At 41.0% G+C, this 12,839-nt stretch overlaps 1 protein-coding gene across 4 annotated transcripts; it reads left to right on the forward strand.

Annotated features, from left to right (window-relative positions):
- The first annotated feature begins 470 nt into the window (after nt 1-470).
- HMGN1 (high mobility group nucleosome binding domain 1) lies at nt 471-8,586 on the forward strand. 4 transcript variants are annotated; one of them, XM_088794622.1, is made up of 7 exons: nt 471-1,803; nt 2,199-2,327; nt 2,649-2,681; nt 2,767-2,796; nt 2,879-2,929; nt 6,491-6,632; nt 7,743-8,586. In XM_088794622.1, coding segments are annotated over exons 1-7 (555 nt in total). In that variant the 5' UTR covers nt 471-1,635; the 3' UTR covers nt 7,745-8,586. The 4 variants fall into 4 exon arrangements, with proteins under 4 accessions (XP_088650748.1, XP_074181307.2, XP_088650746.1 ...); XM_074325206.2 differs by having other exon boundaries at nt 968-1,803; nt 6,491-6,619; XM_088794620.1 differs by having other exon boundaries at nt 968-1,803; nt 2,205-2,327; nt 6,491-6,619.
- The last annotated feature ends 4,253 nt before the right edge of the window (nt 8,587-12,839 follow it).

Here is a 12,839-nt window from a genome sequence, read left to right on the forward strand (position 1 = left end):
CGTGCATTTTATAATAGTAGAGCTAAATGTACAAGCATTCTTTTTTTCCCAATTATAATTAACATTCACATTGTATTCGTTTCAGGCGTACAACATAATGAGTAGACATTTACATAATTTACGAAGTGTTCCCCCATAAGTCTAGTACCCACCTGGCACCACACACAATTATTACAATATTATTGACTATATTCCCGATGCTATACTTTACATCCCTGTGTCTGTTTCGTAACTGTCAATTTGTACTTTTAATCCCTTCACCTTTCCCACCCATCCCTCCACCTCCCTTCTATCTGGCAACCATCAGTTTGTTCTCTGTATCTATGAGTTTGTTTCTGTTTTGACTGTTCATTTTGTTTTTAGATCTACATATAAATGAGATCATATGGCATTTGTCTCTCAGCCTGAATTATTTCACTTAGCATAATACCCTCTAGTCAAGCATTTTCTGTGTATGTGTGTACATGTGTGAATGCATATGTGTGCATGTACATGTGTCTATGTGTGTTGATCAGAAAGAAAAACATAAAATTGGAATTTGAGCTATTTTCCTGTGTTTAACTTGTTTAAAAAGCACTTATGCAAAATTTTTTAATGCAAATCTCAAATTATCCTCAGACAGCACTGTTAATATTGGTAGATAGTGGCTGAACAACATTGTAAATATACTAAATGCCACTGAATTGTACACTTCAAAATATTGATTTTATATGAATTTCACCTCAATTAAAAAATATATTGTCTATTTGAGGCTCAGAAAGTGAAACAGGGTGAGCAGCAGTGAAAATCACCTAAGGCGGCCAGATTGCAGAGGGCTTTATAAACCACTCTAAGGACTTCAGGCTTTCTTGAACGAGAAGGGAAGGCACTACAATTATTGATCAGGAGTTACATAGTCTGACGAGTGGTTTTCAAAATTCACTTCCTCCGTGAAGAGACGTTTTTCTTTTTTGCAGTAGCTCTGGATTCCACTACGTGAAGGCGCTAGTTTATCCAGGCCTCTCAAATGTTCGACATATGGTCTACTTCCAATCTTTTGGATTCAAAGTATTCCAACGTTTCTTCCTCTCCAAGAATTCCAGCTGACAATTTTCCGATTAAACTTTTTTCTATAGTGACCCAACTCAATTCGGTCTTTTACACGTAATTTTCTCCTTCATTAAAGAAACAGGGTAATGTGCAACTTCACTGGTTCCGGTGTTCCCAGCTCAGACCCCCAGTCTGAAGCCCTCTTTCTACTCTCAAATGGTGCCTATGTGAGCAACTGGTTAAAAGGGGCAGGAACTGGGTGGATATGCTTCCCGCTTCACTTCAGCCAAGGAAACACGCCAGCCAGGGGTCTGTCAGTGAACAACTCCCGGGGACGTCGGGGGCCCGGACTGAGGAACCGACAAGGTGCCCGAGTCGACCCGCCTGCACCCCGGCACCTCAGGGAATGGGTGATCAACAGATATTTACTTAGGAAGAGAGAACCCCCAGGGTAACCCAGCAAGAAGCATCGCTGCACACCAGCCGCCAGTCCAGGGACGTCGCAAAGACGCGCGCCTGCGCGGCCTCGCCGGCTTTCCTTCCCACGACCTCCCTTCCAGCGCCTGCGTACCAAGCCCCGCTTCCCGCAGGCCTGCGAAGCCTGGGATGCTGGCTAGCTTTCCTGCCGACGGAGGTGGGAAGATAGGCTCGTACCCGACTCCATTGTCTCTCCCGTCCCAGCCTACCAGACTAACTATAAATGTTCCACCGCAAGTCACCCTAGAACGGAGGGACTTGATCCTTGAGAATTTCAGGAAACTGGCATGCGCCCAGGTACCCAGGAGAGTTGTGGGTGGGGTCACCGAAGGACCACGTGGCGGGCGCCCGCCAATCGGCGCATAGACCGCACTTTGCGGCTCCGCTTCAAACTACCGTGAGGCAAGAGCTGCTCCTGGGGCCCCGCCCCCCTCGTTTGGGTCTGGGGCCCGGCAAGACGCGGGCAGGGGTGGGGGCGCCGAGAGCGGGGGCGGGGCGCAGTGGTCGATTGACAGCCCGCCTCACCTATTTCGGGCGAGGACTGCGGCGGAGTGGGCCCGACAGCCAATGGAAAGCGGCGGGGGGCGGCCCGCCCAGCGGGGAGGGGGAGCCTTGGCCGGGGGACGCGGGGGGAGGAGGGGGCGGGCTCCCAATCCGGTTCCATCCGGTTCTCCCACCGCCCCCGTCGCGAGTCCCAGCAGCTCGGGCGCGGGAGGAGCGGCAGCTGCCAAGCAGCCCAGCTTCGTGAAGGCTCTCGGCGCGCTGCGGTCCGCAGGCTTCCGGCACGCGCCCGCCCCGCTGCCACGATGCCCAAGAGGAAGGTGAGTGGAGACCGCCGCCCGCACACGCCCCCTCCGCCGGCCAGGCCTACCGCGGCCCCCCGCGAGGTCCAGGCCTGCAGCGTCCACGGCGGCGCTGGGCCCCCGGGACGTGCGGTGGGCAGGAGGGCGCACAGCAGCCCCGGGCGCAGAGCTCTGGAACGTTCGGCGGTCGGAGGATCCTGGTGGGAGATTCGAACGCGGCGGCGGGAAGCCGCTGACGTCACGCGGCCGGGCATTGTTCTCCAGGGCGGGCGGGCGCGGGGCGCTCGGGCACTTTTGTTTGCGGGCTGCGCCCATTCGCCCGTCTGCTTCCTTCCACAGGTCAGCTCCGCCGAGGGGGCAGCGAAGGAGGAGGTAAGAGCCCTGCTCTTCGGCCTTGGGGTGGGTTCAATTTGAACTGCATCATTCATTTTGCTCATTTTCTTTTTCTCTTCTGAAGCCCAAGAGGAGGTCGGCGAGGTTGTCAGCTGTAAGTAAAGCGAGCCCCTTACCGTTTCTTTTCCGTGGGATCATACCCAGTGAAGAAACTCAGTGCTATCTTTGCCTTTCAGAAACCTCCTCCTGCAAAAGTGGAAACGAAGCCCAAAAAGGCGTCAGGAAAGGTGGGTTTCCAACTTAACAGTAGGAGACTGTGGAGTCTTCGAAATGCAGCAGTGCTACGCAACGCATGACTTTAAAGCCATTCGGGCCCCTAAGAACTTGTGATACTGTTAATGACTAATATCTTGATTTTGAATATGTCACAATAATTATTAGATGTCAGTCTCCTGGAGTCAAAATTTTATCGTATTTACCTACTTACCTTTTATATTTTAATAACTTACGTAGACTTTTTTTTCTTCTTTGGGTAAAATATAATGGATATGGTTATCCTGGCTTATGGAAATATATGTCACATTAATGTTTCTGCAGAATGTAGGCCGCTTAAGATGGCTAGAAATTTTAAATACTGGTTTACAAAAGAAACTCATTCTTTGTGTCGTGTACGTTGCGGGGTCAATGGTTGTCCATTGGTTGCATGCTTGTACTTTTGACAATAACAGCAAAGCTAGGACTGAGGCCAGGAGAAAAGAAATGTGTTAAGTTTTTGCATGTAAAGTTTGCAGGCCACGTAAGAGGGGATCGTGTGTGTGTGTGTGTGTGTGTGTGTGTGTGTAGATCAAAAGTAGCATTCTCCAAGAACATAACTATTCTAAAAGTATTTCATTTGCGTTTATGTGTTAAGGAGTTCACTAAATCATTTTTTCCTAACAGAGTAAGTTAATCATAAATAACGTGATGCTTGTTGCTCTGGATAGATTGGTGATTCGTTGTTCACATTGCAGCTCCTGGAATAAAGTTCTTGGGGACATGTACTTTTGGAAACTTAAGTTGGATGAGTTGAATATGTGTAAATCATTTGTTACTGTGAATTTGGATATAGTATTGAAACCTCCCTTGGCAAAGCTCACCATGTTCTTGAGGGGAATTCATGGCGTGATTCATTTCTGTTCACTCAAAACTTAAGTGAGAGCTTGCTATTTGAAATCTCCAAAAAAATTCTGAACTACCATCACCCCTTTCCTAAAAGCATAGGTGGAAGCTTAGCACCGCATAACCAAAGGGTTTTGTTTCATCCCTTTATTTAAACATTGTACAGAGCTGAGTGTAAAATTTTAATTTATCTTCAATAGTAGTTCTGGTTTGTGATCTTTTTAAAGGATGTTGGAGGAAGGTATAAGCATAATACGTCAGCTTAGAATTTCTCACAGCAGAAAATAATGCAGTAATTCTCTACACAAAGTTAGACTATCCCAGAAACTTTTGAAGGCTTAAAAAAAAAAATAGCAGATCTTGTTGCAAAATGTTGGCTGGAACAGTGTACTATTGTTATCCATCTTTTTTTCCTTGCTTTTTAAAAATAAACCAATTGGCTGAAATACTATGCCTATTTCCCTCTTAAATTGTTCTTCCTTTCCTTATTGATTTCTGTCTATATTTTGATCTGCCCTAAAATTTTGTTAATTTTACCTCCAGTTTGGGACATCAAATGTAATCAACATTTTTCTTCCTCTCTGAAAGGCTAACAGCGTAAGTCTTCATGTTAGTGTTCCTTGAGGAGCAAGCCTGTCAGTTCAGTTTTCCCAAAGGAAAAGGGGTCGGGGGTGGCTTTGGACTGTCCCCCTTTAGTTTATGTAATACAGCTTTGTCTTCGTAATTGATCCATTTAAAACCTTAAATGGAAGGTAATGCTTTTGATGTATAAGTTACCGTACTGCAGGATAGACATGCTGTTTTCAAAACACGTGTTCCAGTGTGTGCTTCTGACTTGTACAGTTTCCTTAGAAGTGAATCTTTTTAAGGTTGAAACATACATTAGGAAACCATATTGATTTATTTTGTTTCTGGGATGGCCGGTTAGCTCAGTTGGTTAGAGTGCAGAGCTGGTAGCACCAAGGTTGCCAGTTAGTCCCCACATGGGCCGCTAGAGCTGTGCCCTCCTTAGGAAAAAAAAAAAAATTGTTATTTTGTTTCATCTAGCTTTCTAGCTAATAATAGTTAAAAGTATTATTTTAGTTCAGGCTATTGCATATTCTATTTTCACTTTTAAGGCTTTACATATTTAAGTTACTGTGGTAGTGGTTATGAAATTAATAAAACATTTGATTGCAAAAGGATAGTCTTTAAGTATAGAAGCAATTATGACATTTCCTGGTGGCAATGTGCGTGGCAGTGTTATCCTAAATATGTTTGTTTATATAATTTATTGTTCTAAAGCTATTAAATTAGTAGTCATCATGCTGCCTTTATGTATGGAGTGCCACCATTGGTACACACGGTCTCGCACTGATGTTTCCCCCTTAGCATTGACGTCTGAGGACTACCTGCGTGTCTCTGTGGCCGTGTAACTCAAGTATTGGTCACTACTGGTAGGGGTCTTTTATGCAACTTACTGGCGACCTAACTGAATTTAATTTAGGTGTTGCTACTTTCTTTCCATGAAATAAATATTTGTTAAGCTTCTTCCCCACTGATGGATGTTATCCAAAAATATTGTTTTATGTTGCTTTAGAATGCCTCAAATTTTCACCCTATTTTGTCACTCATAGTAATTAACACATATGTTTTCAGATTCTTCAAACACCTAAATGAAAGTGATAAACTCAAAATTGACCCTTTTAACTTCTCATTATATGATATCAAGGTATTAAGTGTAGCGGGATAGTCAACCTGACCTAAATGTGTTGTCAAAACAGTAGATGTTCAATAATTTGATTATTGTTCATGCTTAAAAGAAGGTTGGGACTTACAGTGGGAAGAGCTATTCCTCCAACTGTTTTTTTTTTTTTTATTATTGGGGAAGGGGAACAGGACTTTATAGGGGAACAGTGTGTACTTCCAGGCCTTCTTTTCCAAGTCAAGTTGTCCTTTCAATCTTAGTTGTGGAGGGCGCAGCTCAGCTCCAGGTCCAGTTGCCGTTTTCTAGTTGCAGGGGGCACAGCCCACCATGCCTTGCGGGAGTCGAACCAGCAACCTTGTGGTTGAGGATGCATTCCAACCAACTGAGCCAGCCAGGAGCTCAGCGGCAGCTCAGCTCAAGGTGCCATGTACAATCTTAGTTGCAGGGGGCGCTGCCCACCATCCTTTGCGGGAGTCGAGGAATCAAACTGGCAACCTTGTGGTTGAGAGCCGGTGCTCCAACCAACTGAGCCATCTGGGAGGCAGCTCAGCTCAAGGTGCAACCTTGTGTTTGAGAGCCCACTGGCCCATGTGGGAATCGAACCGGCAGCCTTCGGAGTTAGGAGCATGGAGCTCTAACCGCCTGAGCCACTGGGCCGGCCCTCCTCCAACTGTTCTTGATCTTGTTTGTTCTATCAAGTCCAACTTCAGAAAATGGTGGGTAATTGAGGAGGTGAAGGAGAAGTAGTGTAGTTCAGGCTTTAGGTTTAATCACGAGAGGCTTGATAGGCAAGCACGGTTACTGTTGTCCTTAGCATACTTGGTCCTGGTTCCTGGGTGTGGGTCTTAAGGAGGCTCGTGTAAAAGGTGTGTCGTGTGACTCAGGCTGGACATGTGACGACAGCATTAACATTGCAGCTATTGTGGATTTGATCTCTATAGCATGTCAAAAAATGTTAGTCATGTAAAATTTGTGCTTAAAATATACTCTTGTTCTATTATAGGATAAATCTGCAGACAAAAAAGTGCAAACAAAAGGGAAAAGGGGAGCAAAGGGAAAGCAGGCCGAAGTGGCTAACCAAGAAACTAAAGAAGATTTACCTGCAGAAAACGGAGAAACTAAAAATGAGGAGGTTGGGCATGTTTGTATGTTGTTGATTTTAGACTCTAAACAGTAGATAATAAATTGTATACTTTTATGTGGCAGATAAGACCGTTTTTATTTTTTATGACATGGAATGTTTTATACCATAACCCCAAATGAATGGACATAACTTTTATGAATTAGATCATATTTGAAATAAATAAATGGCTTCTTTTTTAAAAGTGAGTGAACAAAAAATTTTAATGCACTCAAAATTTCACCAGTAACAGATTTCACCATCTATGTTGTAGATGGGGTTCATTAATATAAAAAAGATTTAATCTACTAAGTGGTTTAACACTCATTTTTCTTTCTTTCACATGACTTTAGGGCTTTGTTTAAACAAATATTCTAGTTTTTCATATCGCCTCCTATAGAACCGGCGTGATCCTGTGTTTATATTCTAGTACATTCATCAAGCCGCAGTTGGTTCCTGTTACTCGTGTGGCTGTGTTCTGTAAGGCTGCTGTGAATGCATGGGGGAATGCAGGGTTAGATTTCCTGCAATGCTCCATTCACATTTCCATCTACCTATCAGTACATACGAGTAACTTTATTTTATGTGTGTTTCTGTTTAATACGTGTCATCAATAACATAAGCATTGAATTCATGGCCAACAGAAACAGCTCTGTAACTCATGTCTAAATGAAATTATCCAGCCTGTGTATTTTCTCCATAAGGCACATCACAGCATTCTTGCACTTGGCAATACTAGACAACACTAGTTGACATTGTCCAAAAAAAAAGAAAAGGCAGGAAAAAAATGTGAAATGTGTGGTACTAAATAGACTGAAAAAGGTGCTTGTTTACAGTATTAGTGCTGAAACAAGGCAGAGCAATCTGAGCTGAGAATGGCTTATTGGACGACTCATTTTGTCTGCATGTGACCATAACAGTGCCATGAGTAATCATTTTGGAGTTACAAATAAATTTTAATGAGTAGGTGAATTTACAAATACACCATCTACAAATAATGAGGCTCTGCTATTTTTCAGGACTATTAGTTATATGTAAGTAAAATGTATGTTGTGTTAAATGCTAAAGGTCTCAAAGGTTACTGCAGTACCACAGAAACCAAAAGTTTGATCATTATTTTTGCTTTGATTTGCAGAGTCCAGCCTCTGATGAAGCAGGAGAGAAAGAAGCCAAGTCTGATTAGTATCATACCATGTCTTATCAGTGGTCCCTGTCTCCCTTCTTGTACAATCCAGAGGAATATTTTTATCAACTATTTTGTAAATGCAAGTTTTTTAGTAGCTCTAGAAACATTTTTAAGGAGGGAATTCCACCTCATCCCATTTTTTAAGTGTAAATGCTTTTTTTTAAGAGGTGAAATCATTTGCTGGTTGTTTATTTTTTGGTACAACCAGAAAATAGTGGGATATTGAATATGGGAAGCTTTGATTGTCTTGGGTGTCAGCTTAACATTCCATAGATGGGGGTAGTTTTTATATCCTATAATACACAGAGCATATTAAATGGCCATTTAGAGTCAGTTGTGCATTTAATAGGTCTTGAACATTTTGAATTCTATTCCCGTTTTTGGTAGACTTGTTTCCTAAACAAAACCACTCCTTGATCCTGACTCTCCCTGTCAGGATTTTGTGCACTCTGTACCATCTTTGGTCGTGGTAGTCCAGTTTTCCTAGTCATTTTGTTAATGTGCTGTGAAAGATTGAAAATTTGAGTATGTAGTATATATGATATTAAATTGTGAATCAGTGGGACTTTTGATGTAACAGCGTATCAACATTTGAAGATATTGGTACTTGATATTCTATTAAGGAAAATTAGCCTCCAAATTGTAAGCTGGAAAGTCACGAATAACTTTAGAAAAGAATCACAACTACATGACTTTTTAGGTTTTTGGTACGTACGTTAAGAATTGTGTACAAATTTGAAATGTCTGTGTACTTATTCTCAAAACAACCAATAAAATCTCGGTTATGAAAGAATTTTTTGAAGCACGTGAATTAAATTCTGGACTTAAATTTTAAGATTTGAAAGTGAAATATTTCATTTTTCTGTAGTCCTTCAACATCTACAATGTACTTTGAAGATGTTCGTGACTAAATTGGTTTAATAATGGGGAAACAGTCTAGTGCCTCTGAAGCAAGGGAAAGAAGTAAGCTTGTAAGTAGTGACTGCTAGAGCGAGACCTAGTGTGGTTTGTTATTTGCATATTTTCGAGATTTGCTTTCTTGCATGTTCTACTGCTTTGCCATCTAAATAGTCTTTAGAGGTGGTGGACACCTGTGCTGATTTGGCAAATACGAAAACTACGTGCCAGAAAAAGCACCTTGCTGAGGTTACCACTAAAGTGGGGGAGGCCGTGGAAGGCAAGAATGCTTTAAAAGACGTTCTGGGGGATCACAGCTCTGCAGGGACTACACACGGATGACTTTCTGAGCAGAGTTCAGAGGCAGTGATGAGGTGTGACTTCTGAGAAGTATGGAGACTACAGAAAAAACTCATAAATACAGGCTGGGATGAACCGACACAAAGGGCTCTGGCAACCCCTGGGGGTAGAAGAGGAAACCAGGTTCCCCAATTCTTGGTCTGAAACAGTGGTAAATAACATTTGCATTTAATTTGTAAGTATATAGAGAACAGGTTAGTGTTTGGATATGTAGATTTAAATAACATTTGAACTTGACTGCAATTTTTTTTTTTTTTTTGGTAACAGAATCTAGCTCCTATTCGTGGCAGTTAAAGGGATATCTAAAAAAAAGCAGTGTATTTTAACCCGTCCCGCAGTGTACTATTACCCAACACTCCCTACCCCTAGGAATGCTGGGAAATGTTTACAGAAAAAAAATTTTCTCAGTTCTGAATTCGTTACTAGTATATGTGAAAATTTATTTTCCTAAAAACAGGATTGATACCTGAAAAATTCTCTTTAGAAAATTGGAAATAACTTTCAGAGCTACTTCCCTTGAGCATTATCTTTTCGTGATAAACCCTCAACCAAATGTTCTCTGCTGTCAAAGGAAATAAATTACACTTTTTTTAAAAAAATTGACTTTGAGGCACAATGTCTGGGATCAGTACTTAGAAAAAATTAATCTCTTGCGCTTTCAACAACCAGTTCTAAACTGAGAACTGAGTCATAGGAATGGGTGACTGGACATTGATTCAGGCCTCCTGAAAGGACAAGGATAACTTTTTAATAATGTTGCTAACAATCCTTAATTTGTTAACTAGAAAAACCCAGTAGTAAGAACCACGTATCCTCGTGGCCTGTCAGGTTGACTTGGACCTTTCCATTGTGGATTATTACTCAGGATTTAAGGCACAACCCCAGTACTAGGGGGTGGGGACAGGAATTGAGGATATTGGGCAGGTGTAGGGAGGAACGTGTGTGTGTGTGTGTGTGTGTGTGTGTGTGTGTGTGTGTGTGTGTGTGTCAGAAAATGCTGATGAGCTAATACCCATGATTCACTTAGTAAACAATTAAAATGCATTTTTCTCAGATTCCTTTCCATGCTCGTGAATTTACAAAGTTGGTGCCATTATACTATTTTGTAATCTTTCTCAACCTGTGAACTTCCCCCTATGCTAATGAATATACTATAGCATTTGTAAGTGCTGCATAGTATTTTATTTCAAGAACATAGTTTGTCAGATTTAGATAATTTTTCCCAGGAAAAGAAGCATTGTGAAACTAAAATTTGGGTAATTTCTATTAATCCTTACAGATCCTAAAGAGATATCTGCCTATCCCAATCCACAGTTACTCAGTTTGCAGTAAAAATACTTAAATTGCAAGACAGTTGAAAGTTTCAAGACATTAGGTTTTAGATAAATGAGGAAGAATCTTAAATAGATGATGGGAAGCCGCTCAGTAACAAATTGGTTTATGTTACAGGAGGAATAAGATATTGTTTTAAAACACTGGAAAAAAAGTAAAATCATTTAATCCCAGAAGCTAAAAGTAATTATTTTAGACATGTTGGTGAATTTTCTTACATGTTTGGGTTTTTCTTGTGTAAAATATTTTAATATTTGCTTAATATGTCATCATGTGGCTGTGACATAATTTGGCAGTAACAGGTTAGTTTTTTTTTTTTTTAATTGGGGATAATTTCACCCCTACTCAAAAGCAGTCCAGTATACCGAACCCCCATGTACGAGGCAACAAGTTCCAATAGCCATCAAACCATTGCCAATCCTGCCCGTCCAGATTATTTTGAAGCAAATAAAGATGGATATTTTTTTCAATATCTGTAAATAGGAAATTGAAAGTGAAAAAATGCACACAAAGCAAATATTTACATAAGTAGTAAAAATTGGTAATTTAGCTGAAGTTTTACACATTTTGTCAGGGATGCAGTGAAGCTTTTTTTTTTTAATCCAGTGTAGCCAGTTTCACCTTTAGAATCTCCGTAGGACTTTCTAGATGCCGATTCGACATTGATTAAAAACAAGTGGGTGTTTTGAAATTTTCTGAGGCCATGGAAATGTAAAGTGACGTGATTAATGATGGAAAGGCGTTGGAGAGAAGGGAGGCAACCTAGAGATGCAAGCGGTAACAGCGCGATGCAAACTCAGATCAGAGGGGTGGGCACGGCGGTTGCAGCTCCGATCTCACAGACTTGGATGTAGATGAATGGAACCCCACAATGGAAGGGGCTCAAGATAGGTAACGGCCTAACTGAACTGCTGATGACAATGCCTGTCACCCAGGGTCGGACGAGCTCATGCCGTGCCTGGCACCCATTGCGCAGTAACGGTCTGATGTTACTGCTCCGTGATTTTCAGAGCTCGCAATAACTAGATTCCTGGTGGATTTTTCCCTCTTAATGAGAATATATTATTAAGTAAAGCTTTAGAAAATACGTTTGATTTAACTAACTTTAAGTTGAGTATTATAATTGAGAAGATCTGGCTGTGGTATCTTACTAGAATACGGAATTTAAGTGCTTCAGTGTTTTCTTACAGCCTTAACTGTAAAGATTACTATTGTGTTTTAGGTTTAATTCATAACAGTAAATACTGTTAAAAATTTTTATCTCTGAAAGCACTTTATATTACCCATAGAAAATTCTAGTTGAAAAATGTATGAAAGCTAATGATAAATTCAAGTTATGTATGAAAAATTTTAAATACACTGATCAGTTATGCATGATTCATAGAGAGGAAAAGTTGAAAGTCATGCTTGGTTGGATGTGTCTGTATAAGGATGTGATTGCATATTAAAATATGCAAGATTATCATTTTTACCAGTGCTGATTTGGGTTTTCACAAGAAATATATTTAAAGACAGTCTTAACTGTTGTAGCATGATTTCTCACTTTTGCTTCACTTCTTATGTCATTTATCTTTGAAACCAAAGTGAACTAAATATTAAATTCAACAAATTTAATTGAGCTCACATGAATAAAGTGGTCTGTCAGATATCAGGAGAAACAGATGCTGGGTACTTGGCAAGGGAGCTCACTGCTCTCCTGAACTTCCCCGACTCAAAATGGGTCTCGTCAGCATCAAGTGTACAGACCAGTGGTATTAAATACACTCATCATGCACAACCATCACCACCATCCATCGCCACAGCTGTTTTCATCTTGGAAAACTGAAACTCTGTCCCCATTAAACACCAACTCCCCCTTCCCCTTCTCCTGGAACCACCATTCTACTTTCTTCCTCTATGATTTTGACTACGTAAGTTGAAGCATACAATTTGTTCTGTAACTGGCTTATTTCACTCACTATAATGTCCTCAAGGTTCATCCCTGTTGGAGCCTATGGCAGAAATGACCTTTTTTTAAGGCTGTATAATTTTCCATTGTATATATAGACCACATTTCATTTATCCATTCATCTGTTCATGGACACTTGGGTTGCTTTTTTTGACTTTTGAATAATGCTGCTATGAACATGAGTGTATAAATATTTTTTCATGTGCCTGCTTTCAGTTCTTTTGGGTGTATAACCAGAAGTAGAATTGCTGAATTGTATGATGATTCTATGCTTAATTTTTTGAGGAACCCCCATACTGTTTTCCATAGTGGCTGCACCATTTTACATTCCCACCAAAAATGCACAAGTTTCCAATTTCTCCATCTCCTTGCGATATTTGCTATTTTCTGATTTTTAAAATAGTAGCCAGCCTGATGGGTATGATTTGCATTTCCCTAATGATCAGTGGTGGTGAATATCTTCTCATGTGCTTTTTTGGCTCGTTGTATATCTTCTTTGGAAAAAAATG

This window comes from Rhinolophus sinicus, chromosome 17 (assembly GCF_057876585.1).
Source record: "Rhinolophus sinicus isolate RSI-liver-muscle chromosome 17, RSI-T2T, whole genome shotgun sequence".
Taxonomy (NCBI): domain Eukaryota; kingdom Metazoa; phylum Chordata; class Mammalia; order Chiroptera; family Rhinolophidae; genus Rhinolophus; species Rhinolophus sinicus.

What these genes read in the sequence shown, in the direction of transcription:
- HMGN1 (XM_074325206.2), top strand. Translation starts at nt 1,636, where the DNA reads ATGCTGGCTAGCTTTCCTGCCGACGGAGGTGGGAAGATAGGCTCGTAC. An exon ending in GGAAACTGGCATGCGCCCAG is followed by an intron (nt 1,804 to 2,198) that starts GTACCCAGGAGA and finishes CCCCGTCGCGAG; the next exon opens with TCCCAGCAGCTCGGGCGCGG. An exon ending in AGGGGGCAGCGAAGGAGGAG is followed by an intron (nt 2,682 to 2,766) that starts GTAAGAGCCCTG and finishes TCTCTTCTGAAG; the next exon opens with CCCAAGAGGAGGTCGGCGAG.